A 20,822-nucleotide genomic window follows, 5' to 3' on the forward strand; every position below is an offset into this window, starting at 1 on the left:
TGAAGCTCCATCAGGCTTTCAAACATCCCTAAAACCCCCAATCATCTAAGGAAGACAGAAGTTGAATCTGTGCTGAACTGTCAGGCCCTTCTGGAAATTTTTTTCCTGAAACACCATTCAGAATATTTTACCATTTTGTTGATGGCATTGAAGTTAGTGACTTAATGCAAAGTTGAAGTTAGTAACCTAATGCAAAGGGTCTAAGAAGTCCTGTCGATGCTGAGAAGAGAATGTAGATGCTGAGATATTCCAGCTGCTGCTATGGAGCTGTAGCAGGTTTCTTGATGTTTATAAGCAGAGGAAGCTCTAATGCACAAGAGGGAAAAAAGAAGGGTACATTTCCAGAGGGAGGAAAAATTAACAAGTAAAACAGGAAGAAGTTCTTTCTGGCAGGCATCCAAGGTGATTGGGAGTTGAAGTGGAATTAGAGGTAATTACTCAAAATGGAATTTAGTACAATATCAGAAAGAAGTATCTAAAAGTCAGAGGGGTGCAAAAACGGGACTGGCCCATTCAGGATGGAGTAGGACTCATCACAAGTGATACGCAAATGACAGTCCATCAACTATGTGCTGGGGAAGCATTCAAAGGCATTTAAGCATCAGAAAGACAGACTCGATGTATCTGTTCAATTGATAGGGATCAAGCATCTATCGTGCTGATATTCATCCCTGAAAACACAACAGTGACCAAGACAGACAGAGTCCCTGCCCTTGCAGAGCTAAATGTCCAAGAAGGAGGACACATAATGAGCAGGTCATCACCAAAGATGCAAGGGACAGAGGGGGACATTCAGGGACCTGTGAGAGCAAAGAGGAATGCAACTGGTGTGGGACTCATCTCTGTAAGAGCCACACTGGAGCTGAGCCCTCAAGGTCTATAGGGAGGACTTCCCTTGTGGTCCAGTGGTTAAGAATCCACTTTCCAACTGGTTAAGAATTTACCTTCCAATGCAAGGGATGTGCGTTCAATCCCTGGTCAGGGAACTAAGATCCCACATGCTGAGGGGTAACTAAGCCTGCACAAAGCAACTGAAGAAAGCCCACGTGCCTCAACAAAGACCCAGCAAAGCCAATAAAACAATAAAATTAAAATAAGGTTTACAGGGGAGTGAAACAAGGTGCTGGAACAGTCCAGGAGGACTCCCTCCTCATGTGGATTTCTGCCTTGTGTGCCTGCTGGCCGTGGGAGTTGGAGGAGAGTTGCCTCAGTACTGAAGGAACACAGACTGTGCTTCCTCTGGTTAATGTTCAAATAGACTTTCTCTCTCAAAGGATCCTCCGTAGCCTCTCTCCCATTTGCACCCAACGCCCATGAGGAAATTTCCCAGGAGGCACAATTTGCCAAAAGGCAGGTCACACAGTCAGCTCAGAGAAACAAGAGAAACTGGCCAAGTGGGTGGAGAAAAGCCCTAAGACAAGCAGGTCATGGGTTCGAAATCTCAGAGTGAGCAGCTGGCAGAGAAGGAAGATCCCACGTTCTAGCTGAGAACTCGGAGAGGGAACAGCTAAATTGCTCAGATGTTTTATCCTTTTTTGAAAAGTTCAAACCTCAACCCTGTCTTCTATAACTGTCTTAAAAAATAAAATAAAATCAGCCAAAAATATGAACAGAGACCACAAGAGAATTGGGAAATCACAAATATGAAAACAATTGACCTGCTTGACTGGGTGTGGGAAGTGTTTCTCTCTTTAAGTGTTGAGGGAATTCCCTGGTGGTCCAGTGGTTAGGACTCTGTGTGTTCATTGCCAGGGCCTGGGTTCAATCTCTGGTCAGGAAACTAAGGTCCCACACGTCACACAGCACAGCCAAACTTACATACATACATATATATATATATAATCCCAGCTCTGCAACTACCAAGTAACCCCTGCTCTCTGCAACTAGAGAAAGACTTCAAGCAACAACAAAGACCCAGCAAAGAAAAAAAAAATTGTTTAATTACTAAAAGTCCGCTTGAAACCATCTCACCTACTTCAAAAGCCATGTGGAGTTTGATTTGAAAAATGTTAGATGGACTTTTCCTGTTCAAATCCTGTTCTCCTTAAACATAGAAGTGCAAACTCATTGAGGCCCCAGGGAAACCACCCCCCAGAACAAAGGATATGGTCAATAAAATGGAGAAATGCTTACAGTGATCTTTAGGATGACACCCATGTTCAGTGGTCCTGTCTGAAGTCCAAACTGAGGGAGGTATATGGAGCAAGAAATACCCAACTTCCCTCAGCATCTGCCACATTAAGACGCCTGCTAGCATGGTCTCAGGGGGCCAAAGTTGACTTGAGGTTTCCTGGCTTCACCGCATATCTGGCCATACTCTAGAAAAGTGGCCACCCAAAAAAAAATACCTTCAAAGGCTTCGGTTAACCAGGACACATAAGAAGGTATCAACAGGGTGGAAACATGAAGCCAAAGTTTACAGCTCTCTATACCACGTGAGCTCTTGTCTGTCTCATTTTTTTGGAGGATGAAATTAGTTAGTACATGTAATGGGATTAGAACACTCAGTTTAGTTCAGTTCAGTCGCTCAGTCGTGTCCAACTCTTTGTGATTCCATGGACTGCAGCATGCCAGGCTTCCCTGTCTATCACCAACTCCCGGAGCTTGCTCAAACTCATGTCTGTCGAGTCGGTGATGCCATCCAACCACCTCATCCTCTGTTGTCCCCTTCTTCTCCTGCCTTCAATCTTTCCCAGCATCAGGGTCTTTTCCAGTGGGTCAGCTCTTCGCATCAGGTGGCCAAAGTACTGGAGTTTCAGCTTCAGCATCAGCCCTTCCAGTGAATATTCAGGACCGATTTCCTTTAGGATGGAGTGGTTTGATCTCCTTGCAGTCCAAGAACAATGGCACCAACTAAACGATGCATGATTGTGGGTGATTATGACAATTGGTCCAACCATGTCGGCCCCTGTCATAGGGTCACATCCGAGCAGACAGACAGAGTGAAGACCAAGATCCTGGGGACAGGAGGCACCTTGGGAGGCATCCATACAGGATAGGACCCCAAGGGCTTCTCGGTGTTGGACCAGCCACTTGCCAGTCTTCAGAACAACCCCATGAGCAGGGAACTAAAATCTGGCTTTGATTGACCCATGTTACAGGTAAGGAATTTGGACTCAGAAGTTAAGTGGTTGCCCAAGGTCACCACAGAAAGGATTAGAATACCACTGAAACCCAGGCTGCCTGGCCCTGGAGCCCAAACCATTAACATGCTCTATGTCCAGCAGGTCCAATGATCAAAGGAAGTCAGTGATGAGCTGAAGGGCAATGTCCAACACAAGAGAGGGCCCCTCCATTCAGCCCCACAAGATCGGGATAAGGGAGGGAGATTTCTCAAGAGAAACTGGGAATTTGTATTTTTATGTGAAATTGTCCTATTTTTCAACGTTGGCAACTAATCAAAAAATTTTAACTCCATGCCTGCAAAACCAGGCCCAACCACAGGGCAGGGTGAGTGAGCTCAGAGGCCTCTAGTTTATGACCTCAGAATTCAGGTAAAGTTTTCCAATAGTTCTGATTTCCAGTAGCTGGTCACTATCAGAGTCACCACTGGTCCCATCATCGTCATCACTCAAAGGCTGGTTATCTGTGACAGTGCCCAGCTACTGAAATTCGTGGGGCCTTCCCCTCCCACCTGAGTCAATTCCAGTTGGGAGCTGGGGCTGTAGAGACACCTTTCTTCCAAAGAGAGGCTGTTCCCTCTCAGACCCAGAGACAAACTGGACAGAAACACACCCCCACCCTGCTCCTCCTCCCCCGCCCTCCTGACCAAGACAGGGGAAGGGTGAGGCAGGCACCCGCTGCCCTCTTGTTTCTCTTCATCCTTGTAGCTGAGGCGGGGCTGTTTTAAATTTAGAGAAATAAACAACTCTGCTGTGTTTATAGGGCTGTTTGAATTCAGGAACAGCTTGAACTGTGGATTTGTAAACCTGGCTGTGGTTTTAGACCTCAAATCCCTTTCTCAAAACTCTGGGTTCTGCAAAGTCCAAAATGTATCCTCCCACACGTTATCACCTTGTTAAGCTCTGTTTACTTTTACTGGAATGTAATCCATAGGGCCCAGCGAGGTGGAGAACAATGAATTCATCACAGGGCAGTTTTGATAAGCCCAATGGATGTCCAAAAAGACTTAGGGCTTTCAGACCCGCTTGCATTAAACATTTTTTTTTTTCCTAGAAAGAAAAATTTTCAGTTGCTTAGGATAAGGGAACTTGGAGGCTTGAAACTGATTTGGATGGCAGAGAACAGTTTCCCAGAATGTTTTGAAATGTGGCTCAAATCTTCATTTTCTGAAGCTCAAATCCTAGAGAGCCGGTTACTTTCCATAGGAAAAAAAAAAAAAAAGGAAGAAGAAGTAACAGATTCTTAACTTCTCTTTTGTACCTATGTGTTTCACCCATGGTATTATTTTAACCACAGGCCTACAACCTTTCGTTGGGACAGCTCTCACCACTGCCCCCTCCAATCTCCATGGATATAAAAGAAGCAAACCCATGGCACGAGTCTTAAAAGGCATGCCCCTCCCAGACCCATGGCCAACATCCTGGAGCCAGAAATAACGTCCCGTGAGCCACACCATCAATTTCCTGCCCACAAACGCCATGGTCCCATCCAAACTCCACTGCAACATCACCATGTCTGCTTTTGATGGACGGTTCTTTTTTGTCTGTTTCTTGGGGGGTTTGGTTGTTGTTGTTTGTTTCTTTTTGCTTTACAAGATTAAATACTTTGCTCTCATGCCTCTGTGAAATGGTATTTTAATTCCATCTCCAGGACCAGTCTCTGCATCCCCATCCTCACCCCTCCCCTCAAGTCCGTATGCATGCATGGTGCAGCGGAACTTTGTCTTCACATCTGCCACAGCCCAGAGGAACAGATGCCACCTGGCAACAAAATGAACTTAAAAAAAAGAAAGAAAAGAATGGAGCACATCACTCACCCTCAGGGCCACACTGTGCCGGATTACTGATGCAGGAAGTTTTGTTCTTTCTGTAATAGAGAAAGGTGACTCCTTTTCCCTCCTTGAGGTAAATGCCTTTGTTGACCTTTCCTTCTACAATATCTAAGTAAGAAGAATGGCAAACATTGTAGATTAATAATTGCAGGAGATGAAAAGTCTGGAGACGTGTCAGGCTTACAAACAACTTTGATCTAAATACGCTGTATTATTTCTATTTATAATTAAATATTTCTTTTCAATGACATTACAGATATTATTTAATATTAATGGTATTTAACATTTCATAATTCATATATAAGTAATATATTAGTGTCAATATTAAATAATATTCTATATTATTAATATTGTATCCTAGTAATTCATACCACACCAGTGTATAATATGCACTGTAATATGACCACATTATAAGTACTGTATTTGTCAACAGTTGAGATACCAGGAGCCATATGATTAGAATCTCCTACTGTCCTAAACTTTCATGCCATCCACCTCTTTATGAGTCCTTCTCACTGTCATCTTCACATGAGACCTTCCAGGTGAAACCCTGAGATTCAAGTTCAAATGTAAAACTACACCTGCACTCTTTCTCCTTCTGAATTCTCTCATGGAAAGCCCATGATCTGACACATGGGAACCCATGATTTTAAGAGAATTCGTTTTCAGGCTCTAGGAGGGAAACTCAGAGCCACACTTCAAGTCATCCCAGCAAAGCCTGCCAATGACCTGACCGCAGGGCCAGTCGTCCTGGTGGGGACGCCAGCTCGGCCATCATTCTGTTTGTCCCAACCCGATAGCAGACCTCTCTGATGGTGTCATTGTGATGTAAATGGTTTACAGAATAGATAAGGGAAGACTATAAAAGCCAAGGCTGAGGAGTCACACATTGTTGACTGGGATCAAAGCCACCCAGAGGCCTCCTCTGCCCTGTGGCAGCTGCATCCCGCCCTCAGAGCTGGTGGTCCAGCTGAAGATGGACAGAAGCACCAGGAGCCCTTTGACGCGACCACTACCCCAGGTCAGATTCTCTAACAACCATTGGCATGTGGATACCAACCTGAAGGACTTCAACGTCTTTCCTTACTGTTTTAAATCCTTTTTTTTTTTCAATCTATCTCGTTTATTGCTGGGGGAGGGGAATCTATATATTACATAGTTAAAATGGGCAACTTGAAGTTGCAGGATTGAATGAGGCTGTATAAACCCCTGAACCAGACTATTTGCTTGGCAAAATTAATTTCGGAAGTGAATCATCCCATAGTAGAAAGAACGATCGGTTATATATTGTAAAAAAAAGGTCAGGAGCAAGACCTAAATTATCTGAGCCAACTTTCCATACTGACCAGAAAGTTGCCCAATTGCTACTATCTGTCCTGTTCTGTGCTGCCTAAGAAAAATCTGAAACATGTGGGACTTGGAGGTTATTAAATAAGATAATCATTTAACCATGACTCTTGTGGGTGTGTCTTTTAGAACACAGCTTCTAATGATTTAAAAAAAAAATTCCAGCTACAGAAGAAATGCTGATTTTAGTGTTTGCAAGATATCAAATTTTTGATGAGGTATTTTAAAATTGACTTTAATTTTCCATTTCAAGGGCATGTTTTTCCTTCCCCAAAGAAGATAATCCATTTAAAAATCCAAACAAGGTTTATTTTTTGGAAACTTTCTCATCTTATGTCTGTATTGTTCTGAAAATAAGCAGCTGGTTTGGAAGACCCTCGTTGCTTGAAAGTGCACAGCCACCCTCTACTATCCTTCAGTCTGTGATATTTCCTTTAGAATTAAGTCATGGTCTTAAGTGCTTACCATCAAATACCCTGAATCTTTGGCTCTTGGGGGGATAGTCACTCATTTGCTAGTCAAGACATAGTGAATTCATACAGAACCAGATCGGACTGGCCTTTCAATTCATTGCAGATCCAAACTTAACACAGAAGGAACACATGCTCACCTACGGTTGCAGAGAAATTTGAGTAGGCAGAATCATTGGTATAAACAAAGGTAGAATTATGAGAAGGGAGCACAGTGAGGTTGTGGGTTCGTGATGCTGGGTGAAACAACAAAAGAAAAAAGCACAATGAATGAGTGACACAAAAAACAAACGGAACTGACATATCTCTCAACATAATACACATCCGTAAGTGTGCTGTCGTCCCACAAACATCTCGGGTCCTCTCTCCTGGCCCCACCTCCCTCCTACTTACTCAGTCAACATTATGGCACCTCCAGCAGCCCCATGTTGTCCCAAAGCCAGGGTGCTGTGGTGGTTGTATTTGGTCCCAATGTGCTGGCCCCAACTCCCATCCAGACACTTAGTTGAGAGATATGAAATTGAACTCGGCCACAAAGTAGCCTTAACAAAAAGGATTAACGGTTGTGATGTCGCGAGAACTGATGAAACAGAAGCACAGCATGAAAACAACTACACGTTATTACGACAAATGGACGAAACAACAGAGATTTAACTCAGCGACAAATAACAAAGCAGTGCATCCACGCGATGATTTCCAGCACCATTCAACTGTCCCCAGCAGTAAAACGTGCTGATGGATTCTATTCCTTTCTCTATTTGCCCTAAGAAACCTGTAATCAAATTGAAATATGCCAGCAGAGCACTATAACATAAAGAATAGACCCAGTGGAAAAGGGCAGTGAACCCTTCATTATTCGAGTGTTTCAGGACAAACACCCATATAGTTTGAGTTTTATGGGAAATTAATATTTTGGGTGAACAAAATCCAACCACAATGTACTTTTTCTGATAACCTATGACAATGAGATGAGTTGACGGGGTGAGGAGAGAACTATAAGGATCATTATTTGAACACTTGTTTAAAGTAATTACGGAAATGTTAGCACCCAGGTCCTAAACATGGAGCTATTTTGACAATGCATTTTCCACTTGGAATGATCTCCTTTCAAAGGCTTTAAAATAAAAGCCCTGAGAAGAGAAAATTAGATTATGACAAGGGGAAGCCATTTCTTTTGACCCGAGATAGTCACAAAATGAACTGCCACAGGAAATGTCCATCCTATAGCACAGACTATTTGGAGAATATATGAAGCCGCAATGGTTCAATGTAAGTTTTCATCATGGCCGCCATTGCTGCCCAACACACAGGCAAGTAAGAGATACTGCTGGATGAAGGCAGGGCTTTGGTTAGCCCTGCATAGGAGGACAGCATCCTTCTGGAGGGCCCTGCTGTTTGAGTGCCTCTAACGATGCCAGCAGTAGAGACATCCACTGTAATACTTCCTGATTTGCAAAGTTTAAGAAAGACATTTTAGAATCTGCGGTGACAATTTATGGCAGCACATGAAGTCCTGGGAATAAGGAACAAATCAGTGTGCTGGTGTGAGACGCTTAATAAGCAGCAATGTGGGTTTTTTTTTAATCCATTATAAAGAACCAATACAGACAATCTGAGCATGTGCTAGGATTGTACATAAACCTCCTGCTGTAATCAGTCATTGGACATAATCAAGAGGAATAAAAATTAAAATGTCAGAGCATCCCAAATCACTCAAAACTTACACTTTAAAAAATCTTCTTATTGGAATGGAAAAAGTACTCAGGGCTGTCTGGAGTTTCTCCTTCAGGTCAAAGTCTGAACTGAGTCAGATAGAAACTTTATTTTCCATGGCATTGCAGACCACTGGAAGCATCTTAGGTGGTGTTTGATCTCCTCAAGGAATGGGGGTGGGGGGGTGGGGGGCTGTCAGTGAAGTGTTGAAGAGCTGATGGGTAAGCGAATCTGAACCTTTGCTAAGTCAGATTGTGACCCCACAAACAGGGCACTAGTCTTCACCGGCACAACTTTTGGCCCTAGGTTCAAATGGGCCCCTGCTTTGACAGGCATGCAGATTATGCCATTTGTGTCTACCTAGAAAACACACATCCTGACTCATGCAGAGGTTGATCCATCAGATACAGGTTAAAGCTGAAAACTTTTGTTTTAAGGTTGTTGGAGAAAATGCACATCTTAATATTTCGAAACATAAATGCTGTCTTTGAATCATTAAAACATATAAAAGTTCTAGTGAAAATACTTTGCAATAACAATTATTAAGGGGAAGCAACACAAATGTCTATTCATCTCTGTCATCCTGGCTTCACAGCTGATGCTGTTTGTTGTTCCCTGTCTCTCTGGACTGCCCCTGATTCCAGAGATGCACATTTCTGGGGCCCCAGTTTCTGCTCCCACCCCTGTCTACCTCCAGTTGTCTCCTGAAGTTCGTGGATCCCATCCACATTTTCCAATGGCCAGTAATGGGAAGCAGAAGCCAGGACCTCAAACCCTTGAGGGAAAAAAGAATAAAAATGTTACATCACTATTAGCAAAGAAAGAGCTGGGCATAAGGAACTACTTACTACCTATATCAGGAATTGGGGGAAGAGTTAATTATCAGAGTGATTGTGGAGGTACTCAAAAGGTATTTGAATATATTCAATACACACTCCCAGGTTTCAAAAACTCAGTAAATTAAAAATAAATGAATATTTTTACAGAATAAAACATACTAAATAGGAATAGATACCTTTTAACCAAAAGAAAATAAAAGTCATTCTGCCTAATGGCACAACACACAAAGCATGCCCACACATTTCAGAGAAAAAGATAAGAATGTCCATTATCCCACCGTTAGTTCCTATGCTTTAAGAGAAATAGCTGATACAATCAGACAAGAGAGAAAAAATAAGGTTGAAAAAGAGGAGGAAGCCAGCAGCTATATTGTGCAGACATCATGTGAGGTTCTTTACAAATACGCCCTCATTTCAGTCTAACAATAATCTATAAAATAATTGTACTTCTAGCCATCTGTTAAGACATGGAATACAATGCCACCTCAGCAGTCACCCAGCCAACTGGTTTTAGATACAGTCCTCCATACACATCTCCTGAATTGGTCTTGATCTTTCTATTATTGCTCTGCTTCCTCCATACTAAAAATCAATCCTTTAAAAGTCTCCTTTAGGGTCCTTGTGCTTTGAGTAGACATCATTTTGTGCAGACATGTTCTTTTTTATTCTGCTCTTCTCACTTAATATCATACGAATTATTTCATTTATTTTTTTTCTCTTTAACTCTCATAATGGAGTTTGGGTAACAGTCCCTGGAGAGGCTGCACCATCACACACTCAACTGTTCTCCTAACTTGAATCTTCTTTTGGATTAATTCTCTGTGAACAGTTCCCAGAAATGGAAATAAAGATCCAGATGACTAAATAATAATCAACTGCCTTCAATGTCTGCCAGGTCCCAGAAAAGTTAAAATTACCAAAGTAATCTTTGTGTTGTTCATTGTAAAAAATATTTTTTAAGAAGAGATAATATGATCATTATTTTCAAATGATGTATGCCTGATAATGAAAATGAAAACTATTACAAATAAGAAAAGAATTTAGTAAGTGAAAAACTGTTACAAATGGTAAAAGAATTTAGTAAGGAGGCTGATACAAATTAAATATGCAAATGTGAATAACTCTCTTGTATTCATATAATAATGCTAAAAAATAGAAGAAAGGTTTTAATTTATAAATGCAATCAATAAAGAGAAGACATTTAAGAACAAAAGAATAAGAACCACACAACATTCTCATGAAGAAAACAATCAATTCATACTGAAGGATGTAAAAGAAACCTTGAATAAATGACAGGCTTCCCTGGTAGCTCAGCTGGTAAAGAATCTGCCTGAAATGCAGGAGACACCAGTTGACTTGACCTATTCTTAATAAAGAAAACTCAAAAATCAAAAAATATCTACTAAATATGCTCAACATCTCTAATTATCAAAAATACAACATTAATTATCAAAAATTAAAAATACAGTGAGGTACCACTTCACACCAACCAGCGTGGCCATCATAAAAAAAGTCTACACACAATAAATGCTGGAAAGTGTGGAGAAAATGGAACCCTCCCACACTGTTGGTGGGAATATAAATTGGTGCAGTCACTATGGAAAACAGTATGGAAGTTCTTTAAAAAACTGAAAATAGAACCACTGTATGACCCAGCAATCCCATTGCCGGGCATACATCCAAAGAAAACTCTAATTCAAAAAGATGCATGCACCCCCAGTGTTCATTTCAGCACTATTTAGAACAGTCTAGACATGGAAGCAACTTAAGTGTCCATCACCAGGTGAATGGATAAAGAAGATGTGGTACATATATCCAATGGAGTACCATTCAGCCATAAAAAACAATGAGATAATGCCATTTGCACCAACATGGATGGACCTTAGAGATTATCTTACTAAGTGAAGTAAACAAGGCAGAGAAAGACAAATGCTAAATGATATCACTTATATGTGGAATTAAAAAAAAACAATGATACAAATTAATTTATTTACAAAACAGAAATAGACTCACAAACATGGGGAATTAATGCATGGTTACCAAAGGGAAAGTAGGGGAAGGGATAAATTACAAATTTGGGATTAAATATATATATACTACTATACACAAAATAGATATAGACAGCTCAAGGAAAAAGAAATGCAAATTACTTTTAGAAATATAAGAAGTTCAACTTTAAAAAGCATGTTAAAACTACAGCAAGCTAGCCTATTCACTTATCAGACTGGCAAATGAAAAGTTACACTTATTAGAAGACTTAAGTATCCCTTGGACTGCAAGGAGGTAAAACCATTCAATCCTAAAGGAAATAAACCCTGAATATTCATTAGGAAGGACTGCTACTGAAGCTGAAGCTCCAACACTTTGGCCACCTGATGCAAAGAGCCAACTCATTGAACAGACCCTGATGCTGAGAAGACTGAAGGCAAAAGGAGAAGGGGGTGGCAGAGGATGAGTTGGTTAAATAGCATCACTGACTCAATGGACATGAATCTGAGCAAATTCCAGGAGACAGTGGAGGACAGAGGAGCCTGGTATGCTACAGTCCATGAGGTCGCAAAGAGTCAGACAGGACTTACTGACTGAACAACGACATACTTAAGTAGGCAAGTTCTACAGCCTTTTCTGGTGCGAGTTCACCTTTCTGGAGGGCAATATCTATCAAAATCTTAAGCTCACATGATGTTTGACCTAGCAATTTAATTCCTAGAAATTTATTCTAAAGATCTATCATATTCTCATGCATATGATCAAAGACCTATGTACAAGGGTATTTGTTGCAGAATTTTTAAAATAGTAACAAAAACCTGCAAACAGTCTACATGTTCATTTACAGAGGGCTGGCTAAATAAATATGGAACATCTATATAATGATCTAGGGTGTAGCTAGGATAAATAATGAGGCTGATTTACATGTACTGACATAGAATATTCTTTAGTCATATTGTTAAGTTAAAAAAAATCAAGGTGAGAAAAATATGTATATTGTGAACTATTTTGTGTAAAATACAATGTTTCAGAGGGCAGAGAAAAGAGAGGGGGTGCTTGGCTATGTACTCTAGATACTGAGAAGATTAGTTTGGGGTGACAAAATTGAGAAATGGGGTGTAAGATGCGAGATTTACATTTCTGTTTTATTGAATGTTAGGACCTGTATTCCTTCAACAACCATTTAAGTCTTGCTTTCACAATTAAAATGACTGTAGATAACGTCCATATGAAATTTTCAGAGAAAACTGAAGCACTCCATCTAACATTTGAATTTCCATCAGGATGCCAAACATGTGCCCAGGTCCAGATCATTGAGTTCTTTTTTCAGTTTGCATCTGTGAGGCTGTCCCTTCAGGGTTACTTGCATGCATCAAAAATGATGACCAAAAACCTAGCTAGTTCTACAATAGGGGCCAAAGAGAGGCAGCTGTGTGCACACCTAACTCTCTTGTACATGTTAGGGACTTGATGTCCTCTGGGAAATGAGTGGTTCTATTCCAGGACCTCCACAGTAAGAATATGAAATGCAAAAATCAAAAATATTCATCTTCATTTATACCATGATTTTTTTTTCTAAAATGTGGGATATTCATTTTGAAGAGGAGAAGACATTATTGACTTGATATTCAACTCATCTGGGGAAAAAAATATAGGAAAAGGAAATAACATCTGTTGAGCGAAGAACAGATGTTATATCTTCAGAATCTTCGTTCTCATAAAGTAAAGCCTGTGGGTAATAACACTGACAAATGGCCATGTCCATCCTGGGCAGGAAGGCTCATAGAATCAAGGGATCGTGTCTTGTTCACATATAAAGATGCCACCCATCCGCCTGCCAGCCAGTGCCCAGGGATGGGAAGTATCACTGGTTGCAGGGGGCGGGGGAGGCTTCTGTGATCAGGAAAAGGCCTGCCATGCTACCCACCAAATGGCCCAGATGTAACTACTAACACTGAGTTTGTCCAGGAAGTCATGAAGGGGGTGCAAACTGAAATATCCATGAGGGCCAGGGGCATGAGGAATTACCTGCAGGGAGGCCAGGGATGATGTTTACTGTGGCTTCCAACTTGGAAGGCACAGGTGATCAGAAAAGGTGCCGGGAACAAGCACCTGGACCACCTCCGAGTTCCTCACTGCCAGGTCTCAGGGCGGGGGAGGCTGGGCGGGGAGGAAAATGAGTGTCCTGTCCAAAGAAAGTGACTTCTTCCCAAGCCAATCATCCCACCTCTGTAGGAAGATATGCCCAGTATTGCCAGTTCTCCCACTTTCAAAAAGAAGTCAGAGGGACTTCCCTGGTGGTCCAGTGGCTAAGACTCCACACTCCAAATGCAGAGGGTCCACGTTCAATTCCTGGTTGGGGAACTAGATCTCACAGGCCACAACAAAGGGTTTGCATGCCATAGCTAATGATCCTGCATGCCACAACTAAGACACAGAACAGCCAAATATATAAAGACTAAATAAACTTTTTTTTAAGTCAGAAATCCATATTTTTTTAAATTGAAATCTCCCTACATGCTAATGTCAACAATTTAGGTTTTTTTCTTAATTAAAACATTGTGTGGTATTAATAAGACGTATCAAGGAACTGAACTGAACACATAGATTCCCTTTTACAACCTAAAGAGTAAACAATCTATGACCCTAAAAGTGTCAGAAGAAAAGGGTCTCATTCTTTTGTGAATTAGACAGTTCAGCTATTTTCCCAAAAAGAAGGTGATATGGAATCTTCGGGGTGTACAGTTACCCTGGTTTTCACCAAATAAACAGATTAAATGTCTACAAGACAACAGCTGAGGGGTAACACGGTTCACACAGGGTCTTCAAAACATCCCCCGGCCCTAAAAAATAAACTAAGAGAGACAGAAGTCCAGCCTATGTCACCACAGCTATAAAGCAGTTCTTCAGACATACAGATGGCCAACAAGCACAGGGAAAGATACTAAACATCAGAGAAATGCAAATCACAACTGCAATAAGGTATCGCCTCACACCAGTCAGAATGGCCACCATCAAAATGTCTACAACTAAATAAATACTGGCGAGGGCATGGAGAAAAAGGAACCCTCTTACACTGTTGGTGGGAAGGTAAGTTGGTGCAGCCACTATGGAGAATAGCATGAGGTTCCTCCAATAACTAAAAATGGAGTTACCATACCATCCTGAAATACCACTCCTGGATATATATGCAGAGAAACTCTAATTCAAAAAGATGAATGCACCCTTATTTCACAGCAGCACTATTTACAATAGTGCCAAGACATGGAAATAACCTAAATGTCTATTGACAGATGAATGGATAAAGAAGATGTGGTATATATAAACAGTGGGATATTATTCAGCCATGAAAAAGACTGAAAGACTGCCATTTGCAGCAACATGGATGCAGCAGGAGACTCTCATACTAAATGAAGCAAGTCAGACAGAAAGACAAATACCATATGATATCACCTACATGTGGAATCTAAAATATGACACAAATGAACTTACCTGTGAAACAGAAACAGACTCACAAACATGGAGAACAGACTTGTGATTGTCAAGGAAGGAGGGTAGTGAGGGAAGGGATGGACTGGGAGTTTGGGGTTAGCAAATGCAAACTATTACACATAGAAAGGATACACAACAAGATCCTACTGTATAGCACAGGGAACTATATTCAATATTCTGTGGTAAACCATAATGGAAAAGAATATGATGAAGAATATATATATATACACATATATGTATGTATAACTGAATCACTTTGCAGTACAGCAAAAATTAACACGACACTGCAAATCAACTATACTTCAATAAAACACATTTTTAAAAAACCAGTTCTTCAGGAATAATTTCTCATCCATATTTAATGTTTCATTGATCCAGTTTGGTGAGACGGGGAGGGAGGGAGGGCTATCAATATTCAGAAAGAAAGTTAATAAAAGCTTTCATTTTTCCTTTTCAGGTTTTCTTCCAGATTTTTCTATTCCATCCTTTCCCTGTTACTTACTCTCTGTGTCAGTAGAGAGAAGCCCTCACCCCTTGAATGTGTGGAGGAAAATATGTCTCCAGGGTTCCCCTGACTTCACTGGACAGAAATCTACACCACCCAGAGGAAAACCAGTCCCTGCCAATCCCGTGCCAACCGTGGTCCCCTCCTGTTGGCCCATGACACACGGGGTTCATTCCACAGCAGGACTCCCTACAGTCACCCTGCCCAGAAGTCTCCTTGCTCTCTTGCTGCCTATAATCAGCTCATCTTTCAAGCCTCGGTCCACGGGACCCACCCTCTGAAAGGCCTGCCCTGATCACCTTTTATCACCCAACATCCACTCTTTCTACCAACCCCCTTGTTTGTCTTCCCATGGCACTTACACTATAATTTGAAAGTTTTTGTTTGTTAGTATATTTGTTGCCTGTCTCCTCTATCAGACTCTTTGCAACTTGAGTGCACAGACTGTTCTGTTTGCACCATATCCCGGTTGTTTAAAACAAGGCCTGGTGTGTGTGTGTGTGTGTGTGTGTGTGTGTACATGTATGTGTCAGAAATCTGGGGTGTACAGTCACCCCAGATTTTTGAACTTAAACTCTCCCCACCCAGGTTCCAATGTCTATTGCTTCTTTTTAGTAACATGTCTGTGATTGTCAGTATTAGTATGATTTCTCTAAGGAAGGTAGTTGACCAACAGAAAAACATCTACACTAAATTAGGATGTGAGAGGAACAGTCTCTATGAAACCAAGGCTGGGTTCAAGCCGCTCATCGAAGCTGAGAGCCGAGGATGCGAGTGGATGTGGGTGGGTGTGGCCAAAGGCGCAATATGGGAACCCCCCTGCAACTCTCTTTCCTCCCTGACGGGGCTGGGGTCCCAGGACCGCTTTGTTCGCTCTGCCTGATGTTCCTGGCCAGACCCCTCCCCTCATCTCCCGGGAAATCAGCGTGAGCTCTGAGGTGTGGGTTAGCGGTAGGGCTCACACAGCCTCCCTCTAGTGTGATGCTAGATGATTTATTTATCCCCAGATCGTTCAGCATTTTGGCCAAGGAAAGGGGAGCCAGCGAAAATGTATCACCTTCACATCCTTTTCAACAGAAGACTGAACTTGAATGTGCAGATAAAAAGAAACAGCAGCACAACCTGGAAGGGCCTGGCTGGGAAAGGGGCAGCAGGTGCTACGTTGAGCTGCAAAGGCAGCAAGAAGAAGCCCCTGAAGCAGCCCAAGAAGTAGCGCACGAGATGGATGAGGAAGATAAGACATCCAAGCCGAAACAGGAGGAGGAGAAGAAACCTGGGGAACTAACAGCAAAGGCTGCCAGGGAAACACCCCTGGCCACAGGTGGAATAAAGAAATCTGGCGAAAAATCTGCTGGCCCTGGTGCCTGAGGCAATGACAATCCTTAATCCCATTTCTGCTTAAACATCTGGATTCTCTGTCATAATATCTGTTGCCACCTATAGCCAGGAGGAAGTGTTGTCTTGGAACTTGTTGTACATTTAAGGATAAACTTTTGTAAAAAAAAAAAGAAAAGAAAAGAAGAAGAAGAAGAAAGAAAGAAAAAGAAGAAGCGGCAAGCCCTGTGAGACCTGCAGGCAGAGACAGGGAGATGACAGGATGCCCCAGCGCCCACCGTGAGGGCTGCGTCACTCCAAAGGGGACAGACCCCCCAGCCCACGTCCACCTTCACCCAGCACCGTGCTGGTGCTCCCACCAGACCGGGGTCCCATCTCTGGTGGGTTGTGGAGGCAGCAGGCTGCTCTAGACAATAATCATGGCCAGAGGCACGCTCACCCCCAGGCCAGTGTTGCTCTCACGGCTCCCAGGCAAAGACTTGGGGATCTTAGTGTGAGGTCCCCTCCACCATGCATGTACCAGCCAAGCAGCAAATGGGAACAAGGACCAGTAAGTGCAACCCCACCATGGTCCCACCGGCCTCCTTTTCTGGGAAGGAGCAAGGAAAAGTTTCTCGCCTCTTCCGTCCTCCCCAAGGAAAGCCTCATGGTGATGCGTCCAGACAGGACTCACGATGGCAAAGGGAAAGCGAACCCACCCGGGGGTGGGCGAGGGGTTTCCTCGGAAGGGCTGGAGCAGTCCAGCTCCCATTGGAGTGATGGGGACAAAAGCGGGCAGGGGCAAAAGGACGGGGACCAAAGCTGCTCTAAGGCAGCTCAAGTGAATCTGCGCTGGAGACGCACGACATGAGTCAAGGACAAAAGATGCTTCACCTGCGAACATCCCATTTCCTGAATCACAAGTGTTCAGATGCCCCAAAGCGAGAGGCTCGGGGCACAGAGAGACCTGCTTCTCCAAGTCAGAGGTGGAGGACGATGAGTGACCCAGGGGACAAGGTGTCAGGACAGCTGGTGGGGCCAGAGGAGCCCAAGAAGGGCTCCCTCTCCAACAGCCTCAGAGACACACAAGCAAACTGCCTCCAGACCCCAGACTGGACAGGGAGGACACGTCGTGAGCAGAAGATGAGGGAAGCTGCCTTACCTGGATGGACTTGTGACCTGGCGTGGGCACCGTGCACCTGCACACAAAACATCACACTATGAGACACAAGGAACCTCCCAGCAGAAATCCGTTCCCGTCTCAGCGAGCACCGCCCGGGGACGTTACCTGAAAATCACAATAAAATAACAGCAGCCAGGAGTGCCAGCAGCAAAGAGGCAGCAGCTTCTTCATGGTTTTTTTCAGAGGTGAAAATATGATCCGAGTGGAATTCCTGAGGGTCTGTGACAAAGAGTTGCCTTTAACTTTCAGTTCTTTGGGAAAGGGACATTGTCACAGGTTCCAGAAAGAAGAACACCATCTGTTTAGCTAGAGTTTGTGAACTGCAGAGTGAGGGCAGAGTCGTGGAGAGTTAATAGGTGTTTCTTGCCTGTCTCCAAACTTGAGAGTCTTCGGTGATCAATAAACACATTGGAGCGACCAACTGGCCCTGGGATGAGTGGAGGAGAAAACAGCTTCCAATCTAAACTCCTGAGACGCGATCCAGGGCTGGGACTGCAGTGGCAAGGCTCAGCGGGCGATCGTGGGTCCCTCACGGTTTTCTTTTTCTGTCAAGAGCCGTCATTTGCCTCCATTCAGGTCCGGAGTTGGATATTGCCCTTTTTCCTGGAAGTGGGAGGAATTGTGTCTGGAGCTCCCTGGGGCTCTCCGGTCAGAGCGTCTCTGCCTAAGTTCTTCTGGTGTGACTCAGGCTTACACCTCCGTCTGTCCCCCCGGAGCTCGGGGTGGAGACAGTGAGTGATGTAAGGCTCTCTCCTCAAACTTTGTTCAGCTCTGCTCCTCTGTTTATATCCCACAGCTGCTGGATCCTTCCTGGGTCCTAACACCGGTCTGTTAAGAAGAATTGGGAATTATTTTCAGGACCTGCAGTTCTGAAGCAGAGCAGACAGAGCCAGGGTGTGGACATACCTTAGCTGCCTTCCCTTAACACCCTCAAAGTCAGAGTAAATATTAATAAATACAAAACGTACAACAGACGATAAACTCTGCTTAGAGCTGAGTCTTCTTTGCCCATAGGAAAAAGTAAGGTGATCTAGGGATAGAAAAAAAAGAACCGCACCCATCCCCAGCTCATGCCCTCCACAGGATGCTGGCCACTTTTCTCTTTAACCCTTTCAGAGATGAATGAAACTCTTTACAAGGTGCATTGGGCCATTACACCAAACCCCACATCTCTCCCCCACCAAAGCATCCAGGGACCCTTAGCCAGCCTTATCTTACTTTACTAGAAACTAAAACTTTAATCTATATTGCATACATGTCCACACACACACACACACCATTAACCCACACAAATACCAACAAGTGTCTCCTGCGTTGCAGGCAGATTCTTTACTGTCTGAGCCACGAGGGAAGCCCCTAACTAACACATACTTAATTAACTAGTACTCACCTCCCTGTACCACCTCCAACACTTAACTAGCTGTGTATTCTTAGGCAAGTCACTGAACCTCTCTGTTTCAAATTCCTCATCTGTAAAATGGAGGTCATAGTTTCAGCTCCAAAGTAACAAGAAATGAGATGACATATATAAGGCTTTCAAAGCAGTGCTTGGAAAATATGTAGCACTCCATAAATGCTAGCTGTTTTTTGCAAGGAAAAAAAAATATCACTCAATAAATGTTAGCTGTGATTATTATTATAAAGTAGAAAATAACACTCATTAAATGTTAACTAATATTATTAGCTCCTTCGTCCTGACTTTAAATGGGAACAGAGTCCAAGTACTTCCTAAAGAGGATGAGAAAATGACCTCCAGTCTCCATGGGGGAGAACAAAAAAAAGTGATGTCAAAACTGTGAAGTGATTATTTTCAACTTGCACCTGTAGCCCACAACCTCTCAGATGATCTGATAGCCTGAACTTCCCTGCATGGCGGCAGCAGGGTTCCAGAAAACTCCAGCACATGCTTCTCCATCTCTTCGCACTTGAAAAAATGGCAGATGCCACTGTGCAGATATAACTGCACCTTTATCCTGTAGCCTAGGCTGATGGCCTCAGTGGAAACTTACAGCCTTTATCTCTGCATTTCATCTGCTTTCTCTCCCTCCCACAGCCACCCTCTGGAAGGAAGAGAAAGATGCAAGAGGAGGGGGGAGCCAATGCAGACTTTCCTTAGTCCAGTTCTTAATTTATGAAACATTAGGCAGATTGCTGACTAAATGGGCCTGTCCCATCACTGAGACTGAACCACACTGGGTGTGTTCTTCTCTTAACCATAAAAATCACCATCAACCCAGAGATTGTCATACTGAGTGAAGAAAGTCAGACATATATCATATGATGTTACTTACATGTGGAACCTAAAAAAATGGTACAAATGAACTTATTTACAAAACAGAAACAGAGTGACAGATGTAGAAAACAAGCTTATGGTTACTGGGTGGAAAGGGGGAGGGATAAACTGGGAGATTGGGACTGACATATATACACTACTATAAATGAAATAGATAACCAATAAGGACCTACTGTATAGCACAAGGAACTCGACTCAGTGCTCTGTAATCACCTACATGGGGGAAGAATCTAAAGAAGAGCGGATATGTGTATATGTACAACTGATTTACTTTGCTGTACAGCAGAAATCAACATGATATTGTGAGCCAATTCTACTCCAATAAACATTTTTTAAAATTCACCATCAGATAACAGGAGGCATCTCAGTACAATAACAGCAATAAAAACTGGATAGAAATCAAAGTCAGCGGAACCTGCCCTCACTCCCCATGGACTTGCTTTTCATCTCAATCCCAGATAGCAGGTTTGTGCTCATTCACATCTTTTTTATTTTATTTTATTTTTATAAGTTGGAGGCTAATTATTTTACAATATTGTAGTGATTTTTGCCATACATTGACATGAGTCAGCCATGGATTTACCCCTCCCACCTCCCTCCCCATCCCATCCCTCGGGGTCTTCCCAGTGCACCAGCCCCGAGCACTTGTCTCATGCATCCAACCTCGACTGGTGATCTGTTTCACACTTGATAATATACATGTTTTGATACTGTTCTCTCAGA

At 42.9% G+C, this 20,822-nt stretch overlaps 1 protein-coding gene across 2 annotated transcripts in view; it reads right to left on the bottom strand.

Moving 5' to 3' along the window:
• Positions 1-18,714, bottom strand: part of ADGRD1 (adhesion G protein-coupled receptor D1) — a 174,094-nt gene extending 155,380 nt beyond the window's left edge. The window contains exons 1-5 of one of the 2 annotated variants that reach the window (XM_043488803.1): positions 17,912-18,713; positions 17,786-17,822; positions 9,176-9,259; positions 6,912-7,007; positions 4,940-5,062 (exon numbers count right to left, since the gene is read on the bottom strand). In XM_043488803.1, coding sequence (XP_043344738.1) covers positions 4,940-5,062; positions 6,912-7,007; positions 9,176-9,259; positions 17,786-17,822; positions 17,912-17,977 — 406 coding nt within the window. In that variant the 5' untranslated portion in view covers positions 17,978-18,713. Of the gene's footprint in view, positions 1-4,939; positions 5,063-6,911; positions 7,008-9,175; positions 9,260-17,785; positions 17,823-17,911 lie in introns of both variants that reach the window. The other variant, XM_043488811.1, reaches the window with a different exon arrangement.
• Positions 18,715-20,822: the final 2,108 nt, after the last annotated feature.

Source organism: Cervus canadensis, chromosome 1, assembly GCF_019320065.1.
Source record: "Cervus canadensis isolate Bull #8, Minnesota chromosome 1, ASM1932006v1, whole genome shotgun sequence".
NCBI lineage: Eukaryota > Metazoa > Chordata > Mammalia > Artiodactyla > Cervidae > Cervus > Cervus canadensis.